The 25,062-nt window shown below is 49.3% G+C and overlaps 1 protein-coding gene across 1 annotated transcript; it reads left to right on the top strand.

Annotated features, from left to right (window-relative positions):
- The first annotated feature begins 11,144 nt into the window (after positions 1-11,144).
- Positions 11,145-13,941, top strand: LOC119375998 (uncharacterized). The gene is made up of 2 exons (XM_037645995.2): positions 11,145-11,357; positions 13,519-13,941. Exons 1-2 carry the CDS (start codon positions 11,145-11,147, stop codon positions 13,849-13,851), a joined length of 546 nt encoding a protein of 181 aa, XP_037501923.1. The 3' UTR covers positions 13,852-13,941.
- The last annotated feature ends 11,121 nt before the right edge of the window (positions 13,942-25,062 follow it).

Genomic DNA, 25,062 nt, shown 5'->3' with positions numbered 1-25,062 from the left:
TGTAAACTGTGGATCATGCAGGCTAATGACGAAAACGCTGGCCTCTTCCTGGACCACTTGGCTCGCAACCGGAGTGTGAAGTCCCTGTGCATGCAAGAATTCTTTGTGATCGCGCGGGAGGGCCAGGCTCTGGCAGACGTCGTCCGACACCACGTGACCCTGGAAGAAATTGATGTACGGCGCATTGTTACATTATATTCTAACCTTACGGTAACATTAGTAGGTCGAGTACTTTACAATTGTTAAAAAAACAATGGCGTTAGTGCCACTACGCGTGCACGTTAGTGCACGAGTAGTCCGCCGCGGTAGTGAAGTGGCTACGACGCTCGGCAGCTGACCAGAAAGTCGTGGGTTCGATCCCAGCTGCAGCGGTCGCATTTAGATGGAGGCGAAAGTCTAGAGGCCCCTGTACTGTGTGATATCAGTGCACGTTAAAGAACACCACATGATCGTAATTTCTGGAGCCCTCTGCTACAGCAGGGGCGTAGCCAAGGGAGGGGTTGGGGGGGTTCACCCCCCCCCCCCGAAATTTTTTCAGTTTTGCTTGCGTATATATACACGCACACATACAAACGCACGCACGAACATACATATAGCATGGTTGAACCCCCGCCCCCCCCGAAAAAAATTTTCTGGCTACGCCCCTGTGCTACAGCGTTGCTCATGAAGATATCTTCATATCAAATTTTTATTAAAGGGGCCGCTAGCATGGCGGTAAAGCAAGAATAACACAGATAGCACACGTAGTTTCTTTAAGGTCGTTCTTTTGGGTTCATAATTCTCTGCGACTACGCAATAAATAAACGGCATCATTTGCAGTGATAATGCACGTGCACAGATACTTGTTGAAGTCACGCCTTTTGTAGCATACGATCAATCGGAAATTAGCAAGGTTTCGCAGTTCCACTGTTGCCTCCTCTACTGGTCCATAGTATTAGCAGCCGCTATAAAAGTATCTGCCAGATGTTATCCGGGCTTTACTACGCAGCTACTACTAGCTTTATCATTTGCGGCCCTAGATCATTGTTTCCAGGCGAATACGCCAGTGGATGCACCTATTAATTAACTGGTAATTCCTCGCTTCTTTTAGCGCTGGACAAATTCTCTCTGGCATTATCAAATTAAGAGAAGAAAGAAAGGGAGCTTCGCTTATGTTCTCACACATTCTCGCTTGAAATGAACTGCTAAATACACGCCGGTTTTGCATTCAACGGAGTCAGTTGTGCGGAAAGTTGCTCGTATGAACTTGATCTGCGGGAACGTATGCGTGTCATCCAATCGACGTTTGCAAAAAACCGTAACTGTGTGCTTACCAGGCGTGTTAGGTTGGCATTGGTGACAAGACCGGGGAGGGGAAAACCGTGCAAGCATGGACATCCTTGTTAAACAGCGTGCACATTATACCTGTGAGCGTCCACGCACTTCCCGGTGCGTTTGGTGAACGAACAAGAAACAGCGGAAGCACACCGCGGACATTTGCGAAAAGCGAAAAGTATTGAAGCCCTACAGCATAATGATTTCCCACCAAAGATGGGGACTTATTCAAACCATACATCGCGTCAACTTTGCTAGCGTTAAGATGAAAGCCAGAGATCATGCAGTGAACAACGTACCAGCCCCGCTGTCATTGCCAAACAAAGTTATGTAACCTAAGTGACGTAACTGAATCCAGATAACCGTTCAAGCACTGTCACTATAACACCGGAAGCCGCATGCACGAGCCCTAACTAACCCCTGCGTTATTATATCATTCATATGGTAGCAAGATAATTGGAGCGTCAGATTTATTTCGTGTAATTAGCGTAGAAATTCTAACGTAAAGCTCCGAGCGCCCTGTTTCCTAATGAAAAAAAAAGGACACCCAGCACTCTTGGTGAATCCGAAATGCCTGCACACCCACAAGACGACACCATGCCCAACTGATCGGTCGTCAACGGAGCTTCATATATATGCATAAAGAAACCGTTATGCCCTTTTCACCATTGCACGCGGAAGTCTAGCGCGCATCGTGTTTGGTTTCGTGAAAGAAATCTCCCGGATCTGTACGGCTCGGAATAAGTGATAAAGCCTGACTCAGTCCTTACACGCAGCGTGATCAAGTGGCGCTTGCATTTTGACCAATCATAATGGCAGGCGACACAATACACCGGCCTTAACCTTGGCAGTTTCTGGGACCTCGGTAGTCACCTGGGAAACACTTTTCTGGGAGTTCCAAATCGACTTGCTACTGGAGCCTTTGTCAGTTGCAGCACGAACCATCTAGCAGATTTGTTCGGTCAGTGCTTATGGCATTGTCGATTATGTTCGTTTTAACTATTTACATACAACCACACATGTGCTTGAAAGACGACTTGACGAAACATTTACATTTATGAAAACGCTTCAAGCGCAGGAACGCGCTGGCTTGCACTAACAAAATTGTTAAGGAAACCACCAGTGTCGTGGAAAGCGCACAAAACAAGTTCACTCACTTGCTCGCACACGGGACTCGGGTAGGAGTTCCTCGCTGCTGCAAAGCCCCTCCCCCCCGCCCCCCCCCCGCCCTATTGGAGAATCCTGCGCCCGCCTATGTACACGGCCACAGTAGCCTCAGCTACGACGTACTTCAGTTGGCAGCGGCGAACTATGGTTACAGCCAGCTGCAGTAGATACTAGTTACTGTACGCGTTAGTCTCTGCTAGTATCTGCACTCCTCGATCCCATTAGCTCAAGTGCAATCACTCCTTTGTGAAGACGGTTCGCCCTCCGTAAGAGTTACTTTTTTTGACAGCCGTCATGGATATCGCTACATTGATAACTTGTTTAAAGCACCTGGTTCACTAGTGTAAAGTGACCAAGGCTAGTAGAAAAATGGCAGCCAGGCGTTCGAACTGAGTGGACATAACTTCGGTTGGCGGCATATGATTTACGACGTGACCAAGGTCAGCACGCCCGCGTTAATAAGGTTGGACCAGTCCAGCGACTGGATACCCAGTGACTGGTCCAAACGGAGGGGCCGAAGCCAAAGCCATGCTTTACGATGCTGATACTGCAGTAGTAGGCAGTGAATTGCCATCACCTTTGTTCTAATTTGTGCTGTGCTGCTGAGCTTCGCTGCGCAATTTGATCAACAGGTTTTTTTTTTTTTGAAAAGCTCAAAGGTGACGACGATGAGTGAGGTGGAATGCACGGTTTCTCCCATGAATGATAGTGCATAACATTGATTAGACAATATGTTGCGCGTGACCACTTTACTTCAGCGTACGCGTTCTGCCTGCGTTTCCTTTCATGGTGCAGTTCGCAGTGCACATTGGTTCCTCATTTCATTGATGTTGTTCAGTCAGATCAAAAGCCAATATTCTAAATTATCACCTCCCCACTGTCCGGTACGGTTTCCGTCAGCGGCCTTCGCGGACCAGCTGGCCATGGTCCTCCTGGCGTAGGAACGTCTATAGGTTTTAGTTTGACCTCTAATAAAGTCGTTTCTCTCTCTCTAATTCTCTAAATTCTTAAACTTATGGCGACTACAGCTGCAGCACCTATGATGCCAGGATATTCGAGCGGTACTCTGCTTTATTGATAAACGCGTGATTAGATGCATTTATGGAATCATTGATTATGGTCGGATTCAATGGTTTATTCTTTTGTGCGTTAACATTTATTTTGACCTAATTATTATATTCATTATTGCATTTTGGGTGCAGTCATCAATTTATTGACGATAGAAGGAACGACTGACGAATCATTTGTTGTGTAAATGTATATAATGATTTATTGAGTAATAAATACTCCAATATTAGTGGATCCATTTACTGATTGACGCACTGCCTGATCGTCTGATGCATTTGACTGACTAAACTGTCCAAAAAATTTTTTTTAAGTTTGCGTCACTTTTGTTGGCAACCTGGAAGACCAGGTTGGAAGTCCCGGAAGAAACCAGTTGAAGTTTAGCTCCTGTCCAGTGTGGTTCTGTGCTTTTTTTTCTCTACGTTTATCGAGCAACGACCACAATAAACCTGGAAGACTCGTAGTGTACTCCACCAAAAGAAGACTCATAGCGTTGTGCACCTAAGGAAGACTCATAGCGTGCTCCTTCGTATCTTGCTGCAGGTGAGGGGGCCCTCAGATTTCCGCTCATGTGCCCTCCTAGCAGCGGCTGTGCAGAGTCGATCACTGCGGTCGCTTACTGTGCGCGACTGCCGTGTCGACGCCGAGGACATCCAAGCTATGGTCCCCGCGCTGACAGTGCTCAGGGCGCCTCTCCACTTCACTGCCGAGATGCTACCACCTCAGCCAACAACCCGGCTCCGAAAACTCACGTTTGTGAATTGCGGGAAGTGCGACGTGGCTTTAGAGGAAGCGTACGCGAATCTTATTGGAGGCAAGTACATGCCCTCTAGCTGCGCCACACTGTTGCAAATTTTTTTCCGCCGATTATTTGGTGACGTTATTCGAACTGTAAGAAGTGTAGAATGCTCGTATGTACCTCCGGAGAAGGCGCTTGCCTAGCGAACGTTGCGCGGCAAGTGTAGGCGCGAAATTGCCGGCAACGCGGATATATTGTGCTTTTCGTGGCAGCTGACCAAGAGCTCACGAAGCGATTTACGGATAACACCTTCGGCTTGCGAACTTGTGTGCTTGCGACACGAAAATTTAAGGCACAGTGTCTAAATCTACCTCAATTTTGAGTGCGATTGATTTTTTAGCTTTCAACTGCGCGTGGTGTTGACTTACCGGTTTGATGATCGTTTAGACCAAAGGAAGGAATCCTGAAATCATAAATAGTAGTTTACCAGTATTCCTTAAGAGATATGTATGTAACAGCTGCATCTTAGCGGTACTAACCTACGGGGCGGAATCCAGCTGGGAGAAAAGGGGTTTAACTTAAATAGAGGACGACACAGCGAGCCTTGGAAAGAAAAATGAAAGGTGTAGCCTTAAGGGACCTGAAGTGAGCAGAGTAGGTCAAGGAACAGACATGCGTTAAGGACATCTTAGTCGAAGTTAAGCAGAAATGGGCAAGGAATGGGCATGTAGCGAGAAGGCGATATGAACGGTGGACATCGAGAGTAGCAGACCGGATTCTAAAAGGCAAGCACGTGAGAGATAAGCAAATGAGATAAAGAACTGTGACGGCAGACCGCCGCCGCCACAAGCATAGGACCGTGTTATTTGGAGGAACGTGGGAGAGGCCTTTGCCCTGCGTTATGCGTAGTCAGGCTGGTGAATGACGATGATGATGAGACCAAGGCCACCGCACCGAAACGCGGACGTTCAATTGGCTCCTTCGCCCGAGCTTGCGGCAGACGATGAAGAGCACTAAGGGTCGTCAGCTGCCTTAGAGTTCTGTGGTTAACCAAAGCGTGGTGAACCACAACGCAACTACCGAGACGAGGACGATAAAGACATACAAGGCGCTGACTTACAATTCCTTCATGCGTGTCCTCCTTCTTATCGCGCTCGTCTCGGTAGTTGCGCTGTGGTTCACCATGCATCACCAACTCGCCCAAATTTTCACGTTACTAACCAAAGCGATTGTGTGTTTGTCGCATTACATTGCGAGTATAGCCGTTCTGATAAAGATAGTTCTTGGTCGCGGAAGCGTACATTCTCTTTGACATGTACGATAGCTTGTGCGAGTCGTATTTCTTATCGCCATTCGTATCTCGTCGGCGTAGGTGTCCTGGTTCACCTAAAACTGCTCAAGTGTGGCCTGGGTGAAACTTTCGCGGCGTGCGCCGCATACAGACTTCTCATCGACAAGCGACTGCGCGAGCTTGATCTGGAAGACAACCATTTCACAACTGACGCTTTGTCCGACATGATAAGTACCCTGAAGGTAAGGCGGACGTTCTTAGGTTTATTAAGGCCTTAGATGCCTCATCAAACGCGAAAATTGACCGTCACCGTCAACACGAGGGATGCAATAATAGCGGTATGACGTCACCATATGACGTCATCGTGAGGTTACAGGTCGCCAGAATTTGTGAAGTCATTGTGACGTCACTGTGGCGTCACACTGCATGGCGTCACGTGTTGACGTCAGCGCGAAATGCGTGTTCATGTCAGGGTACAATGTGTTTCACTGCCCTGTAATTGGCGCTCCACTGCATAATCTTCATGAACCCACTGGCACATCTAACAACCCTTGTACATTACATTTCTGCTACACCGGGCTCAATTTCATCTCTCATGGCGTAGTGGGCTGTCGGCTTCCCTGTCCTGCAGTTTGCGCTGTTATGGCGTAATATCGTTGTTCGTTCTATCGCGCCCGCCGTGGTTCTTGGTTTCTTGCCAAGATTAATTGTTATACTCCCACTTTCCGCCCCGCGAGTTAGAACTTGTAGAACGCACTGATTTTACACTTTTAGCTTCAGGCGCAATGCTTAAATACCTGCCATGATTTGGGAATGTCGGCCGTGTGCGCTTCAGCGCCTCCTTATCCTCTCGTCGACTTCCTTTTCATGAGTGCACTGCACTGTTAGTGCTTGGCTTAGATCTAAACATTCTCGATTCTGATTCTAAAGGAGGTTTGTTTATTGTTTGATACTTTCTCAGCTCTGGTTTTCAAAACTTTTTTTTCTATTTGTTGCCATCGTTGCTCAAAAGTGCGATGTCATCTACCGACCGTAAGTTCTTTACCGAATCTTATTTAATATTATTTGCTATTTTTCCCAATGAACTAGCTTTTGCACTTTAGCTGAGTATGTGGTGAACATTATGGAAGTTATTCGATCAACCGGCCTGAGCCCTTTCTTATTCGCCAATATTTTCCTTTCCTTGTGGACGAAGAGTGGAAGCTTCGCAGTCATTGTTGATGTTGACTACGGTGTTCACACAGCCTCGAGTGGTTCTAGGTGGTTCAATGCCCCAAAACTGCCAGTACCTCTGCTGAGACCAATGTATCTTCGCAGTCTATTGGAGCCATGTAAAGGGGTTTGGTTCTCTTAGCAGATTTCTCAACTACGTGATGGATAGCAAAGCTACGATGCATTGCAGAATATTCTTGTCATCTAGCAAGCTTGCTCTTTAGGTTAAGATGACCTGTTCCATTATTCTATTCAAAATTACCTAAGTGAATAGTTTGCACAGAACTGAGAGTAGCACCATGTGTTCATCTCTACGACAAATTTGGTATGTTATACTATGTTGCCTTTTTCTAGTTAAGAGTATGTACTACATCTCAATGTTGATGTGGGCACGGTTCCGCGTTAAGGGCAACGAAGTTTCACTGCCGCGGTCCACCCCCCCCCCCTTTCCCAACCCCGCTGGTCGAGTCCGACAGAAAACAAGCCTTGCATTTAATGGAAAAGAAAAAATAAAGGGATGAAGTGCTGCTTACAACAGCCTGCCTTTGGTCCCAGGCATTTCGTGGACACAGGCGGGAAGTCAGCCCTTCCAATGCAACATCCGCTGTCCTTGGCTGCCGTGATCGTGAAAAACTAGCATGGCTATAACACTCCACTTTAACCAGAAACGGGACAGGTCCCACTAAGGTGTGGGGCCGACTTAGAGCCCTTCTTAAATGATTATGGTTTGGCGAGGGCAGCCGCCCTCCTGTTCACATACCTATGCATCTGATGCACTGAGTCTTTCTGTGTAAAGTGTCGCGATTTTCTTAATTCTAAAGTGACCTCCTTATTATTGATCAGGTCGACTGTTGTATTTCACATCGCCAATAGTCCAACTGTCGTCATTATACGGGGCTTTTTTGGGCGTTGCGGATATAGAAGTTTTCGGGGTCCAATGTTTGCAGGTGAATAAGACGCTAGAGGCGCTGGTGGTCAACATGACAGACCAACACCCTGCGGAAGAGGTCGCCTCGTTGTTTCGTAAGATCAACAGATGGATGCCTCTCCCGCATCAAGTTCACTGGGTCAACCCTCGAGCGTCGGACTTATTACACAGCATCCAGCATCCCATACGCCCTCCGTTTGCCTGAACTGGCGAGCGCGAAGACGCGCCTGAATGCTTACGGGCCATCGCCGACCATCGAAATCTCGACATGGTCTACCTTGAATTCGCAGAGCTTCCGCAAGGAACCGCGGTCCAAAGGCTGACCCACACTTTGGCTACGTCGAAGTCGCTGAGGAAAGTATCGCTCAGTTCTTCTGTTTGGAGTAGCTTAGGGCATGCATGTTCTTAATTTAACTTCTTCAAGAAATGTGAAGTGTCGACTGGTTAACTAATTATCTAAGGGATCTCACCTTCCCTTGGAAGAGTCGAAGTTTTAAGCACTGATTGAGAATTGGAAGGCTCGGATGTTCAATAAAAAAAGAAGCATTGCAACCAACAGAAGAAAAGATAGAACGAAAAACAGTAGTCATTAGCTGGTTTCCTTTTAACTGAAGTGAACATGAGATCTACAACAAATTGAAAGTCCAGGATTGTCAACGAGCCGCAGCAGCCACTGCGGTCCTGAACTGAGGGTCCTACCCAGAATTTCCGTTAAATTAGCCGCTTAATAAAGTTTCTCCTACCTTCTTTCTTTCCTTGCAAGGAAACGCAGGTTAGCCCTCTCTATGATGCGTTAGAGCTTTTTAAGCTTGTATGTCATTCCAAATTGCGCAAACGGGTTTACCGAATACCGGGTTACAGGTAAGGTACCCCTAGTTGCAGTACGATAGTATCGACATCATGTGCGCTTCGTGCAACCAAAGTTACATACACGCGTCTGTGTTTAATCTAGTGTTCCTGAGGGAGAAAAAAGATCAAAAATATAACCTTACCCGAGAACTATAACGCTCTAGCTTTATGCAGCAAAAATTCTGTGCTTTCTTGGGTCATCTCGGCACCTCCAGATGGCGACACCAAAGCAACCTCCCACGTTTACGGCTACGGTAAACCGTTCTAGTACTAGCGTAAAGGAGTTTACAGGCAAGCTAAAACTCTCCATTGATACAACCAACCGCACCTGATTCTGAAACTGTTTATTGATACGTTTTCCGGAAATGCGGAAGGCGCTATTGCGGCACATTGTGGTCGCGACGACAGCGCGAGTTGTGGGTTGACTTGACCATAATGCGACAAATTATGATCGCGGCACACTCTGCCGCTTGGTACAGCATGAGCTACGCCTAATGCGAATTAATTGGCGAATTCATTGGGCTCTATGGAGGCTCCGTTGGGGATTCATCGGATTTTTTTAACCGTGGTAGGCTTAAGAAGACCGCGTATTCACGATGTTCTACTGTAAAAATAGGAATGTACAGCACTCGGTAAGCCATTATTCGAATATTCAAGAGGGCACGAGTTTGCTTATTTCCCCTTTTGGAAAGATATTTAGCGCTAAGCTTCAAACACAAGCACACAGGAATACATGACGGGATGGCATGTCTTTCTCAGTGGAACATGCAAGATCTTTAGATGATGATCAGCCACGTTCATGAATCTACCCACCCATTGTCGCTCTTGCAAGATATGCAGAAACTGTGAGCCACGACTTCAGGGAATGAAAATTCCAGCTAAAAGTAAGGACAGATTAGCTCGCGAGTTTCCTAAAGCTTTTTTTTTTATCAAGCAAAAGGCTGATAAGGGCGTCAGCACCATTTCTGTCTCCTTGCGCGCAAGCGAATACACATTACTCGATAGGCCATTATAAGCAGCGTACGTTTTTTTCTTTTTTTTCAATCTTTTGCCCGGAATGGGCATACGCCCAGGATCTTCCGCGTCGTGCGCAGCATATGTCTATTTTTGATAAACTCTGTTGGAGTACATACAGCACCCGTCCCGTCACATCTTTCTGTGTGTTTGCGTTTGAAGTTTATAGCGCTGGATATCTTTCAAAAAGACAAATACGCATCACCAACTAGCCCCACAAGGTGTTTTGTTAAGAGTATTTGGCCCTTCAGGCGCATATTCAGCCGTGGCAGGTTATCCGGGACAGATATTCATACGCGCTTTTCGAATCAAGTTTCCTTCTTATATAAAAATATTTCATTCCCATTCCAACTTTCAAATATTTGCACATCCCCAGTAAGAAACTTGAGGGTCCCGATGATACTCCGATACGCTGACATTTGTAGTCAGCCAAATATTTAGTCGGGAACAACTCATATTATTTCAAATTGTACGTAGCATTCGTTACGACGAAATACTTGTGCTTCGAAGGAAAACCAGCAAACAACTCTCTTGCATAGGTTGACAGAAGAGCCGCACTTAAGGGCGGAGCTCGTGTGTATTCATAGGTTATTACCGCCTATTCCGACATGTAAGGCATAAAAGGATATTATAGACGTATGTTATCAATACTAAAATATACTAGACGATCACAGATGAGTTAGCGTGAAGTTTCCCGCTTGAAGCCTACGGTGTTCACTCGCGTATTGCCCGTACTGCGAGTTAACGTTGGCTAGCCGCTGTTACACAAGGGGCGTTCAAATGAAAGGTACGAAACGACACTGTGGGTATAAATGAAGACTTTGTTTAAAGCATATACTATGTGCCTGATCACAACGATCCCATTGATGAAAGAGCCGAAGGATTCGTTGCTCCCAGAATTCCTGTGGCCGTGACGAGACCCAGATCTTCACAGCGTCCTTGAGTTCGTCGTCCTAACTGAAGCGCTTCCCTTTCAGGTGTTCTTTAGGGGAACAAACGTGGAAATCCCAGGCGATGAATGGTGCCCGGTTTAATACCTTCCGCTGTCCGAAATCGGATAACGCCCTGCTGTCTATCGTCGAATTTCGCAATGTGAACGCCATCTTATCTTCACACGCGCTGCCACGTCAGTTGGACGGCGTTTTGATAAAGGCTCTGCTCTCTACTGCGCATGCGGGCGCCCCAGCATGCTCCGATACCCGGCACTGACTCCAATCGCATCCCTAGATGTCTCGCTACATTTTCCCATAGCGGCATAGGCATCTATGTAACGGTCATGTTGTTACCACGTTTCGTGCCTTTTGATTTGAACACCCCTTGTATCACAGTAATAAACGTAAACGTGTCTGCCTCAACAAACAAACAGTTTCGCGCACGACGGCAGTTACTCTTAAGGAATGTGGACGCCTCTTTCTTTCTCCCGCAGGCATTTGTCGCTGAGCGTCAGATTACCCGATGCCGACGTGGTCCTACTGTTTCGAGCCCTCGAAAGAACCGCACCATCTCTGTCATTGAATTCCGTTCCATCACCTTCCAGAAGAGAAACGGCCAGAGCGCTAGGACAAATGGTCGAGCGCAACCGAAAGATCATCTTTCTCACCGTCGTTGTAGCAGATAATGACCCTGTGGTCGACTGCACGGTGCAGGTCCGCAGCATCTGCCGCGAACTCAAGGAGGCGATCCTTCGGAACCGCTTTCTGATGAACGTAGTCGTGAGGATTGGGCTTTCTGAGCGCTCCAATGACCCCGTCATCAGGGATGCTCTAAGGAGCAACACGGTGAGCTTTCCATTTTAAATGAGTCGGGCTCTGACACGTGCATAGATGAACAGATCGACCGATGGAGTATCTAACCATGAGTGACGTCACAAACATACTCGTATACGTGCGGGAGCATGACTGCCGCCCTATATTTGTTATTTACGTGACGTGCGCAAAGTAGTACATTACCTGCCCTCACCTACGCCCTCCTTGAAATCTCATGACATCCCTAGAAAATTTGTTTGTCTACACACAAACAATTCACTTGGCCACCAATATATAGATTCACTTGGCCCACTCACATATTGATGCGCTCGGCCCACACACAAAATATTCGCTCGGCCAACCTAGAAAGAAATTCACTTGTTCCATACAGAAATAAATTTTTGTATGGACCAAGTCGCCGACCACGGAAGGAGTATGGAGTCACCAAGGAGTAGGACCAAGTCGCCGGATATTGTACCCAAGCAAAATGCGTGATCAAATCATCGTCGAACCAGTTCCAAAAAACATGCACCCGCTCTACAACAAAAAATTACACATCTCCCGCTAAAGGGGACCATGAGGCGATGCGAAGCCGGAGCACTTGCACGATCGCGTTCCGTTGGCGTTCGTTGGGCATGCTACCGACCTCGCGTCGTGGAACGCGAAGAGGGACGCTACGCGCGTCGTATCTTCCATCTAGCCTGGCCGTTAATTCTCACAGGGCGAGCGGGGAACGCGGTCGACAGGCGGGCGAGAGGGGGGCAGCGTAGGAGAGGAGAGAGAAGGGGAGGGGACGCGCATGCGCTCGAGCTCATCGCGGCGTTGCGCAGGACAGAATTTCGGCATGTCTAGCCCGCGTTTCAGAGGAAGAGTGGAAAGGGGTATGGGAGAGGGGTATGGGAGAGGAAAGTGGAGAGAAAGGGAGAGGGAATGTGGAGAGGGAATCTGGAGAGGGAAAGTGGAGAGGGAAAGTGGGGAGGGGAAGGGGAGAGGGAAGGTGGAGAGGGGAATGGGAGAGGGGAGTGGAGAGGAAGTGTGTGGAGAGGGTATCGCATGCGCAGTAAGGGTGGTCACGCCGCACACCACCACCACCACCACCGCCGGATTGAGCTCGACCTTAAGATACTTCGCATCTAAAAGCGCCGTCAAGAGCGAGCCCGAAAGCTCTTGCAGAGAAGTAGCGATCCAGACGCCTACATTACCGACGCCAGTCTTTATCCCGCGCCGCCACAAGGCTCCAGAAAACAAGCATATGCATTGGCAGTGACTAACAAAAGCAAAGTCGTGGCCTGCGCGTCCCTAGCCACCCGATCAAGTGCCACCGCAGAGGCAGCAGCCATAGCCTTGGCAATTAGAGAAGCCGAAAGAAGGAGGCGCCCAGCGTATATTTTGACAGACTCACAAGCTGCGTGTCGCTTATACCTTAGAGGCACACTTCCAAGATGCGTGACTGATATTTTGGGGCCCACGTTGATGGAGGCACATGGCGTCACTTGGTGCCCAGGGCATGAAGGCCTGAGGGGGAACGAGGAGGCAAACTGCGTAGCTCGCGCACTTACTGGCCGAGACGCAGGACTCTCCTCCGGACATCTCACAGGGCACCATGAAGAACAAAGTGTAACAAGCAGGCAGATATTGGAAAACCAACGCCTTACAAGACGCCAGTACGCCCCTCCACATCCCAACTTGAGCAGCCAAGAAGCCCGGGATTGGCGCCGCCTCCAAACGAACACATATCCCCACATATCAAAACTACACGCAATTTTTCCACAGGTACACACAACAGGGGTATGTCCCTGGTGTAGTGACCACACAGCCACACTTACACACAACACTTACCAATGTACCGAGCGGGCAGCCAGTGCGTATCTAGGTTGGTGCGCTCACTACAAATACACACAACGTGGTCTTGGGAGGCACGGCTTTCCGAGCTGGCACTGGGGAGCCAACTGGTGACCCTAGACCAGGCCCGGCGAGCCGCCGTGGCCAGTGGGGCTCTACAAGAGGGCTCCACCCGGGATTAGCCACGTACTCTAATTCTTCAATAAAGTTTATTCTCTGTCTCTCTGAGCAAAACTGAGCTATCGCTCAACAAACGGGGCTTAATCGCGTTCATCCACAACATATTTCTGTGACTGAAATTGGCGTCACGGCATGCTTCGCGAATAAATGTACGCCCTCTTCTGAAGCGCAGGTGCTCCTCAACCGAGCAGTCCGCTTCGTCAACGGCTCCATGGAAAAGGTGGACGCACTTGCCTTCGACACCCTGCAGCACTGCGAATCGGTGCCACTAAGGCTGGTCATGGATCTGGATATCTGCCGCGAGTCTGCGCTCGAGAAGGTCGCTGAGGCGCGCCAGAGGCTCGTTTTCAACTACTTCGTCCTCACAGGTGTCGTTCAAGCCGCAGTCGTGTGCGAACGGAATCGCAAAGCCAAGAAGAAAAAGACGACGCTAGACATGATCGGCCGACGCATGCAGGCGCGCATCTGCTCCTACCTTAGCTTGGCTGACGTCGTGGACTTTTGAGCGTCGACAGTTTTTTCTTCGAGCCGCAGTCCTCCCCCTACTGACAACGGCGCTGTTCCACGTCTGCCCGCGCGTTGTGTCGGTGCACGTGACAATCCCACCGTTGCACCTTATTTTTAATTGGCGGCACTTAAATCAAGTGATGCGTCTTAACTTTGAAATTCAGAAAAGTTTAACTGCTGTCGTATTTTCTCAGCTGATTGGTCGTTGCACGTTAATTTACTTGTGCATGCTATGCCGAAACGTCACTTTTCATTTGCGCAAATTTTTGCATGCCACTACAGTTAATTTTTTATTCACACATTTATTTTAACACCATTATAGGTGTCTATATCTTTGCTGCGTAACAAAGGAAAGTGAAGCTACCTCAATCGACGTACAGGAATCAACGCTTAGCAGAATAGAGTGAGTGAAATAACTTTATTTAAGATCCGGCAAGTGGAAAGCCCCGGCCTGGGGCCGGGTAGCAGAATAGAATCCTAATTACTTTTCACAACGGTTCTCCTTGAAGACAACATTAAGTTGCTTCTCAAAATGCGGTCACTGAATTTGTTAGAATGATTGTACTGGCAGCAATACCTCGATATGTCGAAGGTGTTAAATTGTTTCTTCCATGTTATGACACATACATTTGTTTTTAGCCGCGCTAACGCCTTCGAAAATTTATTACGTATCTTAAGACACAGCCTAATCATCTTGCTGTCCCATGTTTTAGTATAGTTGACACAGTTAGCATGAATGATTTTTGATGTGTTGATCTTGTGCTCATGCTCCCTCCCTGTATTGTGTTGGAGTCTGCTGCAGTGGCATGCCGAAACCAAGATATTGACATTTTTTTCTCGAGGAATGTCGCACTGACTGAACAATAACATAGATTTGCTGCTGAGTAATTCTTACATTGATGACTGTATCAGTAAAGTACTGTACAAGAAGCATTGTGCATGTATGGCTCGCTTAATTTTTGAACTTGTGGTCGGCCGAGTTTCTGACGCTGAAACCTGCACGGCGACTCGCACTTCCATTCGGATTTCACAGAGGCGAAGCTTCCCTTCCCTGTCGGCCTTGACTGCGACTTGCAATCACGAAGACATACAATACAATAATAGCATTAACCATGGCATGCGACGTCTGCACCACCATAGGAAAGCCCTTTCATTTAGTCACATGGTCCTGTACTTGTGTAATAGAAACAAACATTTTCTAACGTGCTGCGATGACTAGATGATTGGCGACGTGCTTTCAACAGCAGAGCTGTTCTAAGCTTGAGCTCCAGCCGTGCCCGGCAGCCGCTCAAAACTCGGCGCAGCTGTGCAAAGCTAATTGGAAGCATAGCCATGTATAGTATTGTTTGTATAGCAAAGGGGGAGAATGGGAAGTGAAGGTTAGGGTGAGTGATGTGAGCGTGAAGAGTGGAGGTGCTAAAGCATAGCACAACCATGTACAGAATAAGAGGTGTGAAAGGGTACTGAGGGTGAGGGGAGCTAAATGTATAGCATTATAGCCATGTATAGTATAGCAAGGAGCGTGAAAGGAAAATTATGGCCAGGAGGAGTGATGTGAGGAGCAGGGGCGATGATACAGCATGGCATAGCCACCTTTAGTCGGCGCACGGCCTTCTTGTCGGTGGGTGGCGGGAAAGCGGCGATGGCAGCTGTTTTCTGCGGGTCTGGGAGCACTCCAGTCTTGCTGATCACGTGACCCAAAAACAAGAGCTGCTCGTACGCAAAGCGGCACTTTTCTGGCTTCAGGGTGAGCCCGGAGTTCTTGATTGCTTGAAGTACGGATTGAAGTCGCTGGAGGTGTTCGTCGAAGTTCGAGGAATACACACGACGTCGTCCAAGAATACAAGGCAAGTCTGCCACTTCAAGCCAGCTAATACAGTATCCATGACTCGTTCGAAAGTCGCAGGTGCCGAGCAAAGACGAAGGGCATGACCTTGAACTCGAACAGGCCGTCCGGTGTTAAGGCGGTCTTTTCTCGGTCTCTCTCGTCGACTTCAATTTGCCAGTAGCCGGTCTTGAGGTCCATCGATGAAAAGTAATTCGCGTTGTGGAGTCGATCCAGGGTGTCGTCTATCCGTGGGAGAGGGTACACGTCCTTCTTTGTGATTTTGTTCAGGCGATGATAATCGACGCAGAAACGTAGGGTCCCATCCTTCTTCTTCACTAGCACCACGGGAGACGCCCACGGGCTGTTGGACGGCTGGATGATGTCGTCGCGTAGCATTTCATCGACTTGTTTTTTAACGGCCTGGCTGAAGTTCGTTAGCATCACGCTTCTTTTCCTTCATGCAACCGAGCAATGCCCCTTGCGACGCAAATGTCACGGTCTAGCAGCAAACGCTGATCGCTCTCGATGACACCTTCGATGTCTTCAGCTTTTTCGGTTCTGACGGAAATTATGACGATGGAGCGAGGCGGGATGGTAACTTGATCCTCGAGCACGTTCAGGGCATTTGACATGGACTCGCATCCGGCGGTGTCGTTTTGTCCGACGATAGCGTTATCGATTTGGTTCTAAGTCGATGACGGCGCCGTGATGGTTTAAGAAGTCCATGCCAAGTATGACGTCCCTGGAGCAGTGTTGCAAGATTACGAAACTCGCAGGATACGTGCAATTATTGATTGTGACTCTTGCTGTGCAGACTCCAGACGGCGTTATTAGATGGCCTCCAGCGGTGCGGATTTCGGGGCCTTCCCAAGCGGTCTTAACTTTCTTCAACTTCGTGGGGAAGGGCCCACTGATGACGCAATAGTCGGCTCCAGTATCGACGAGAGCGGTGACGTTGTGGCCGTCGATGAGAATGTCGAGGTCGCTAACTTGCGTTGCGGTTCGGTCTGGCGTCGGGTCACGGCTGCGTCGGTTTGTTCCGCTGCTTCCATGTTGCGTCGTCGGGTCATCTTCGGTCCGCAAGATCTCGTCGTCAGGGGCCTGTCTGGTTCGCGTCGTGTTCTGAAGGTTTCGTCGCGACGTCGTCGTCGTCGGCGGAGGATCTTCGGTAGTTCGTCGTACAGCAACCGCACCTCCATCGGTTGCTGCCCTTAGTTTTCCGGTTACGGGCTAGGCGACCGGCCCCGGTTTGGGTCAGTGTACGGCCGGCGGTGCGGTGACATGTAGCGGCCGGGCGACGGCGAGCGTGAAGGTCGTCGTTCTTGCCACTGTGTTCCGGTTAGGTAGTCGTCGATGTCGCGAGGCCGTTCGCCTGGCTCCGGGCGCGGCGCGTTGATGGAGAATCCGCGTAGTCCCATCTGTCGGTACTGGCAGCGGCGGTAGTGTGGCTGGCCTCCCCGCAGTGGTAGCAGAGAGCGGGCGGTTGTCAGGGGCGCGCCAAATGTCGGTCTTCCTCGGCGCGGATCGCTGGCCGGCTGGCGGGCGGTATGAAGTCGGTGGTGGCGGCGGCGGTGCCTGGCGGCGGAACTGCTGCGGCGGCGCGGCGTCTTGACGCGGGCGAGGAGGAGCGTTGCGGCGGACTGCAGCGGTGTAGCTGATCCCTTGTGGCTCAGGCTGCACTAGTTGAGGTGCTCCCAGGGATTGCTGCATTTCCTGGCGCACGACGTCAGTAATCGAGTCTACTTCAGGCTGCGAAGACGGCAACAGTTTTCGCAGCTCCTGCCGCACGATAGCTCTGATCGTGTCTTGCAGGTCGTCGGATTGCAGCGCTTGAACCTCCCCGTAGGTCGTCGTGGGAATCCGGCGGTTGTACTGCCTCGTACGCATTTCAAGCGCCTTTTCGATCGTTGTGGCTTCCGAGGCGAATTCCGCGACCGTCTTAGGTGGGTTACGAACAAGGCCGGCAAAGAGTTCCTGCTTGACTCCTCGCATTAGGAAGCGGATCTTCTTCTTCTCGGACATAGCGGGGTCAGCATGGCGAAAAAGGCGGACCATTTCTTCAATGTACATGCCGATGTTCTCGTTCGGCAGCTGTACACGAGTCTCTAGCAGAGTTTCGGCTCTTTCCTTCCGGACGACGCTCGTGAAGGTGTCCAGGAAAGCGGCGCGAAAAAGGTCCCAGGTTGTGAGCGTGGCCTCTCGGTTCTTGAACCATGTTCGAGCGGTGTCTTCCAAGGCGAAGTACACGTCCCGTAGCTTGTCGTTATCAGTCCAGTTGTTTAAAAAGGCGACGTGGTCGTACCTTTCAAGCCAACTTTCCGGGTCTTCGAGCGGTGACCCACGGAAGGTAGGCGGCTCCTTCGGATGATGTAGCAGCACAGGTGCAGGCGCCATGGGTGCTGTCGCCGCCGCTGATGTAGTGGGCATGGTCGGGGTCTTCCTGGTCTTTCGGTAGAGGCCCGTACTCCAGTGGGAGACCTTGCTGCCTGCGGCTGGCCCGCTGGTCGGTGTCTTCTTGACGGTGTGGGCTCGGCTCACGGCTGGAGGGGGGCCTTCGGTATATGGACCGGGAAGCACCTCCACCAGATGTCACGTGGTCGTGACGTCGACGAAGGCAGCAGCGAACACGTCCGAGATGAAACTCTTTATTTGGCCGAACTTGTGGCCGAGAAACTAAAAGTCAAACCAGAGCATACACTGATAGCGGCGGACAGAACGTCGACCGTCGATCAACTGACAAGCGGTCAAGCGCGTCGGCTTTTATACAGGCGCTATCGAACTTTCCAGCAATATCGCTGGTGGCGGCGTTATCTCTAGACAAAGCTGGAACATTCGCGTGCGGGGCGCAATCTTAACAAACCGATCTACTACAATCGCGACGCTTCTAGAACACTACTTCGCGGACAGCGTCGAGCGTTGATAACCGTCCCTGCCGGTCAAACCCGAATACATCAAAACAAGACAAGAAGTGGGCGTGGCCGTATAGTACAGCAAGGGGCGGAAAGGGCATGGAGTGTGAGGAGGAGTGACGTCAGAGTGCGGAGTGAAAAAAGAGAGGGAAAGGTGGAGGGGAGAGGGTAAAGCATAGCATAGCCATGTGTGGTATAGTGTAGCAGGGGGTGAGAAAAGATAGTGAGGGTGAGGGGGAAGGTATAGCATAGTTTAGCGGAGGGAAGTGGAGGAGAAGGCGAGTTGGAGGTTGGAGACAAGCAGGTAGTCAGCGGAGAGGAGAGCTTGAGCGGAAAGGAGCAGCAGCAGCAGCAGCAGCTGCGCAGGTGTTAGGGCGGCGTCAGGCGTGGGAGAAAGCAATGCCCAGCCGCGCTGAGCATAAGTGGTGTGGTGTTAGAGATGATAGCTTTCCATTATTTTGCACTCTATCTCTGAGCCTTCCCCTCAGCCCCTCTGTGTCTCGGTGTTTACGACGTGAAGTCAGTTAACGCCACGCACATTTCTGTTGCTCCATTTGGCTGCCTTAATTGTTCAATAACTGCTCTGCATTCTTATATCCTACATTTCAAAACGAACACGCTTACAAAGTCAGCATATACAGTAAATATGTAAAGCGAATACACGGCACCATATGTTTTTTTTTTATTTGGCAGAGGTGGATATATGATCTTTATTAAAGCGAAACGAGGTCCCCAACAAGACTCCCGGCCGTACAGAAACATTCCAAACAAGATGCGGTCAAATGCTTATGTGCTTAACTTTGGCAATAAAAAACCGAACTGGAAGTACCAAAAAAAAAATACTGAGCCTTCAACTATCTCTTAATCATAGTAGGCAGTTTGTCTTGGGACGTGAAGGACTCCACAATGGGACTACAGTGTCCCTGATTGTACATAATAATAGGGATTAAGGCACGCATTCCTCTAAAGGTTTAGAAGTTTTATTTCCATGAGGGGACACCAGCCAGACGGATGTCGGACGGTGGAAAAGCGAAAATCTAATATTAGTTAAAATTAAATAAACTTGCTTCAATTAGGAGAGCGAAAATTTGGAAGAAAATTATTGCATTATAATATTTCATATCATTTTTAATCACTGACAAAGCGGTACCTCAGTGTGGCTTGAAACATGGGACGTATAGGGGCCCCGGCTTACATGTGCCTTTAAGCTAGCTGTAATTTGTGCGGCCTACGGATTTGTGCAGTGCGGTCTACGCCAAAGCTTTCACCATCATATATGGGTATGTGCTACAAAAATTGGGTAAATCACACTACTCATCACTGGTCCACAAAAAAAATAATAAAAATCTTTCATCATCAAAAAGGCATGTGCCACCGGTGAGGCCTATCAAAAACTATCATCATCATAAACCGGTATGTACAGAATTTGGGTAAATCCCACTACTCACCACTGGTCCCCTAAAAGTAAAGAAGGCAAAGTTAGCCCAACATATGGCTGCGAAGCGACGGCGGCGAGCCGAAGACCTCGAGTACGTATAACGGAGAATACTATACGGGAACGGTAACGGCGGCTCCAAGAAGACCCCGAAGCGATGGACGGCCTACGCCAACGACGACGTGCCCGTAGACTATTAGAGTTGGGAACGCTTGGTTTCAGCTCGAGGTTCTGTCTCTAGAGTTTGGACACCTGTGTCGTGTCTGTGACTGTCTGTGGTTTACGTCGAACATATTTGCACTTAGAGTCTACGTAGAAACAACCTGCATCCCCTAGCTAAGGCCTAGAAACGACCTAGAAGCAACCAGATTAGTTTTCAGAATCGTCCAGTTTCGCTGTTTCAAGCCTTGCGCGGCTTAGTGTAAGCTTCGCCTGAACGACCGTAATGCCACCAGACGCTGTGAGCAATATGAGTTAATAAAGGAAATATTTTTTTTCTTTTTTCAGTGTATGCGCTTTTTAGTGAAGGCAAGCGCGGCTAATAGACGTCAGACTCTGCCCAGGCGGCGCTGCGAAAAACACCGCCACCAGCGCCCTATCGTAGCCCTGGCCCTAACTGGGTAGTGCAATGAGAGCCGCCCGCAAGCGAATGTGCATAGGCCGCAATAACCCTCCTCTTTCGTTGGTGTCGAGGCGCGGTTTCCTGAAAATCAAGGACCTGGAAAGCTTCTTCCGCCAATCCACGCTTCAGAAACAAAGGAAGCTGATCAAAGCGAACTGCGAGTACAACAAAATAAGTTTTAGTTATTCCCGCGCGCTGCAACTCGCAAGTACAAGCGAGCATCACACGACACCGAGTTCGAGGCAAGCCCTCCGACATCCGTTCTCTAGAGCCTAAATGCGTTAAAATCGGGTATATACGTATGCCACAGCGATAAAGTACCTACATACACGATCAATTTACTTAGCTATGCATCTTACGATCAGTGGTACAAAACTCGGTTCATCAGGGGAATGGCCCCGGCAATTTTCGCCTTTTCAGTTGCATTCTCCCTTAATTCATCTCTCGCTTCCTGTGCATTGGAGTGTTTTATACGCATCTTCAAATGGTCTCTTGATGTTGTACTGTTTGTATGTACTGCAAATGGGGATACGTGCGTGTCCACTTTCGCGGGGTACAACCAAAGGCAAAACCGTGGCCTCCGAGATAGCTACGGCAACCGCGGAGGACACGGGCGAAACAAACCTGAAGGGGGTCACGACCAACATTCTGCGATTTACTTGTATGACGCACGTGGTGTTAGCTAGTTAGAACCAGAACTCTGAGCCTTCAAAATGTACATACGTCTGCGATGCTGTGTTGTGACGACCAACTCGTCGCGGTGTGCGTATCACGCGTCTCCAATCTGCCTCTAGCTGCTCACTTCGTGTTACACGACAAGCACCGCGGTCAGAGCCTCTGCTGAGCTTCATAGTCAAGGTTACCACGGTTTTGCATCAGGGCTACGCAAAACAACAGCAGAGCCACACATTCATGCCACCGGCTGTGGAGAACGCGGGTACTTCGCTTACCGAACACGCTCGCAACGGCCCGTATCCAGCGCTCTCGCCTTTCTTTCTTCGTACGACAACTATGGAAATCGGTAAAACTGAACGTTGTTTTTCAGTCTTTTACGTCCGTGGCAATTCACAACGCAACAGTGCGTCTTTTGCGGAGTTTCTTCGTAGCGTGCGGAGGGCTCTCGTCTGCTGCTGTTTTCGCCGTCGTTCAGGCGAATTATCCAGCAAGCACTTCACGACGGTTCGGTGGCGCGTCCGACTAGCGGAGAGCAATTCACAGCTCTCGTTCTGAGTGCTAAATGCGCAAACACACGCGACATTAAGCTCAATCGTTGTTTCGCACTCGCTAGTTGCACCTGGTCCCATAGCAAACTATGCGAGAGAGTCAGTCTACGCACTACTCAATACTTCTCCGACAGGTGGCGCCACACATCTTGGAAACTCCAGAGTCTGACGTCTATAAAGCGTTGCCCGTAGCTGCAGCTCGCGTCGCCGGACCAGGAACTAAAGAGGAATGAAAACATAAAAAAAACGAAAAATTCCAAAAATGAAAAAATAACGAGCTTAATTCGAACCATTTATACATAATAAAAGACAAAAAATTACACCATTCCCGCTAAAGGGGACCATGAGTAGATGCGAAGCCGGAGCACTTGCACGATCGCGTTCCGTTGGCGTTCGTTGGGCATGCTACCGAGCTCGCGTCGTGGAACGCGAAGAGCGACGCTACGCGCGTCGTATCTTCCATCTAGCCTGGCCGTTAATTCTCACAGGGCGAGCGGGAACGCGGTCGACAGGCGGGCGAGAAGGGGGCAGCATAGGAGAGGAGAGAGGAGGGGAGGGGACGCGCATGCGCTCGAGCTCATCGCGGCGTTGCGCAGGAGAGAATTTCGCATGTCTAGCCCGCGTTTCAGAGGAAGAGTGGAAAGGGGGAGGGGAGAGGGGAATGGGAGAAGGGATGGGGAGAGGAGAAGGGAGAGGGTGAGCGGAGATGGGAGAGGGGTAGAGGACAGGGGAATGGTGAGGGGGAGTGGAAGGAGGTGTGTGGAGAGGCTATGGGCATGCACAGTAAGGGTGGTCATGCCGTACACCACCACCGGATTGAGCTCCGCCTTAAGATACTTCGCATCTAAAAAAGAGTGCTCTGCAAATGTACATACATATATGCACCTCAAATACTTTGCCTCAGACATCAATAGATCAAATGGCAAGTACACCTGCGCTCACATTTCGCATTAACGAGTACGACAATCCTCGGTATTCTTTGGCAGCGGACTGTTTAAGCCAGGCGCAATGTGTCTGCTGAATCCGAAAACGATCATCATCGTCAACCGGCACGCGCGCTCTTCTTCCTCTTCTTCGGTGCATGTGTCCTCTCCTAGAACACACGCGCACCGATTCGTCCGGCCGGGAATGCAATAACTCTGATAGAATGATCACACAGAGACAAAGAGAGAGAAAGAAAAGGAAAAACAGAGGAAAAGATACAGACGGAAAGAGATACAAAAAAGCATGCACTAAAAGATGGAAAAAAGGCAGCAAGCATAGCCATGTTTAATATAGTATCGTTTAGTATGGTATAGTATGGTACGTTTAGCAAAGGGGGGAAAGGGGAGTGAGGATGACGAGGAGAGAAAAGAGAAGGTGAGAAGGTAAAGTATAGCACAGTCTTGTATACTTTAGAAAGGGGTGGGAAAGGGAAGTGAGTTTGAGGAAGATTGAAAGGCGAGAGGGTAAAGCATTGCGCAATCTTCTATACTATACTACAGCAAGGGGTCGGAAAGAGAAGTGAGGAGGAGGGAAAGAGGGAGGGCAGCGACACAGCTCCGCTGCTTTCTCAGTCTTTGCAACATTAGAGCGTAGGTGCCCCAATTTTTTTAAGCCCGAATCACTGCCTACTATCCTACATGTCGATCCGTCGATCTGAGCAGCGTCCTTTAAGGTGCAGGCGCGGCGTAAAAAAGCATTCGAGGGAAGGTAAGTCTTTAGCACCAAATATTGTGCTCTAACGTTCTGCATTTTCGTCGGTGCGACTCGCATATGCCGAAAACCATGCATGCTCTTTCGCATGTACACCCTCCACAACCCCACGAAGAAGGCGATGGGAGTGGTATTCCTATCGGAAAACCCAGCGGCGCTGTCCCAGCGCCATACATATTATTGGACCAGTGTGGCGATGGGTACTGGGACGCTGGCACGCTGCACGCTGGGACACTCGTTAGGGGCCGAAATTGGGCTTTAAAATTTTTTTTTTAATGTGGACATTCCCAGATCGTAATTAGGGCTGAAACACGAGCACTGCGACAAAAAAACAAGCAACGTGCGGGCAGGAGTCGAACCCACCACCTTGAGGCACCGTACATTCTGAGTCTGACACGTTACCACTACACCAGACTTGGAAAACGAACGTCGATCTTTTTTTTTTCATGTTATAACTAATTCCGGTAGCCAGTATTTTCATTTTCTTGCTTGTAAACGCAGACTTCAGTCTCTTCGTGCTCGCGGCAACCTAACGGAAGATAGTTAATTTTTTGTTATGTGCTGCCTAAGATCAGAACGTCTATCTGGCACGTTTTGCCGCGAGACATTTATAGCGTAACCGCAGATGTGCTGCTGCAGTCGCACTGACACGCTAAGCGGTTAGTCATACCTATGTAGAAAAAAACGTGCATCTGAACTGCACACAGAACACTTTAGTTTTCCTCACCCACCTGGATATATTTTCCGTCCTTGTTTACGTTCCGCGTACTATACAGCCGCAGTAGTTCCCTCGAGCGGAACCGACCATTAGTCTTAGAGCTGTACTCCGTGCGCCACAATCGCTGTGAAGAACGTGGATATTACTACGAAGAATCTAATAACCGTTCAAATGTACTTTCTATCATAACTGACTCAAGCAAGGTCATATTTGCATCTTCTACTACACAAATCAGAAGCTAAAAACGCCGACATTGAGCGTTACAGCGGCTAACTGCTGGCGGTGATGTGCGGCTTTCAGCGGTACGGGCTCATATGGAAGGACTGACTGCAAGAGTCGCTTTATGTTGATTATCAGACTAATAATAATATCATATTGTGTTGCGAATAATAAGTGCTATCGATGCATTTATATGAACTACATTCAGGACACTCGATCACATACTTCAGTGAAAGCGCACGCGCGCTCGCTCGACAGATTAGTGTGTTTAGCGTATACGTACTGTCGGCCGCAAAAGTTTCCGGGATGTGCAGCGCGTGGCCGAGCGACGGAAAACTGCATTGCTACGTCACCTTCCGTGATGCGGCGGGTGTCGAGGCTATCGGCCTCGGCGATTAACGACGGCGCGTTAGGCAACGTGCCGTTGCCGTACCTAATCGCGGAGGCTGCGGCCGATAGCCTCAACACCCGCCGCATCACGGAAGGTGACGTAGCAGTGCAGTTTTCCGTCGCTCGGCCACGCGATGCACATCCCGCAAAATTTTGCGGCCGACAGTAGG

Source organism: Rhipicephalus sanguineus, unplaced genomic scaffold (genome assembly GCF_013339695.2).
Source record: "Rhipicephalus sanguineus isolate Rsan-2018 unplaced genomic scaffold, BIME_Rsan_1.4 Seq1063, whole genome shotgun sequence".
Classification (NCBI taxonomy): domain Eukaryota; kingdom Metazoa; phylum Arthropoda; class Arachnida; order Ixodida; family Ixodidae; genus Rhipicephalus; species Rhipicephalus sanguineus.
This window is presented reverse-complemented; position numbering and strand designations above follow the sequence as displayed.

Coding starts and splice junctions, on each gene's coding strand:
- LOC119375998 (XM_037645995.2), top strand. CDS start 11,145: ATGGTCGAGCGCAACCGAAAGATCATCTTTCTCACCGTCGTTGTAGCA. Junction 11,358..13,518: donor ATGCTCTAAGGAGCAACACG/GTGAGCTTTCCA, acceptor TCTGAAGCGCAG/GTGCTCCTCAACCGAGCAGT.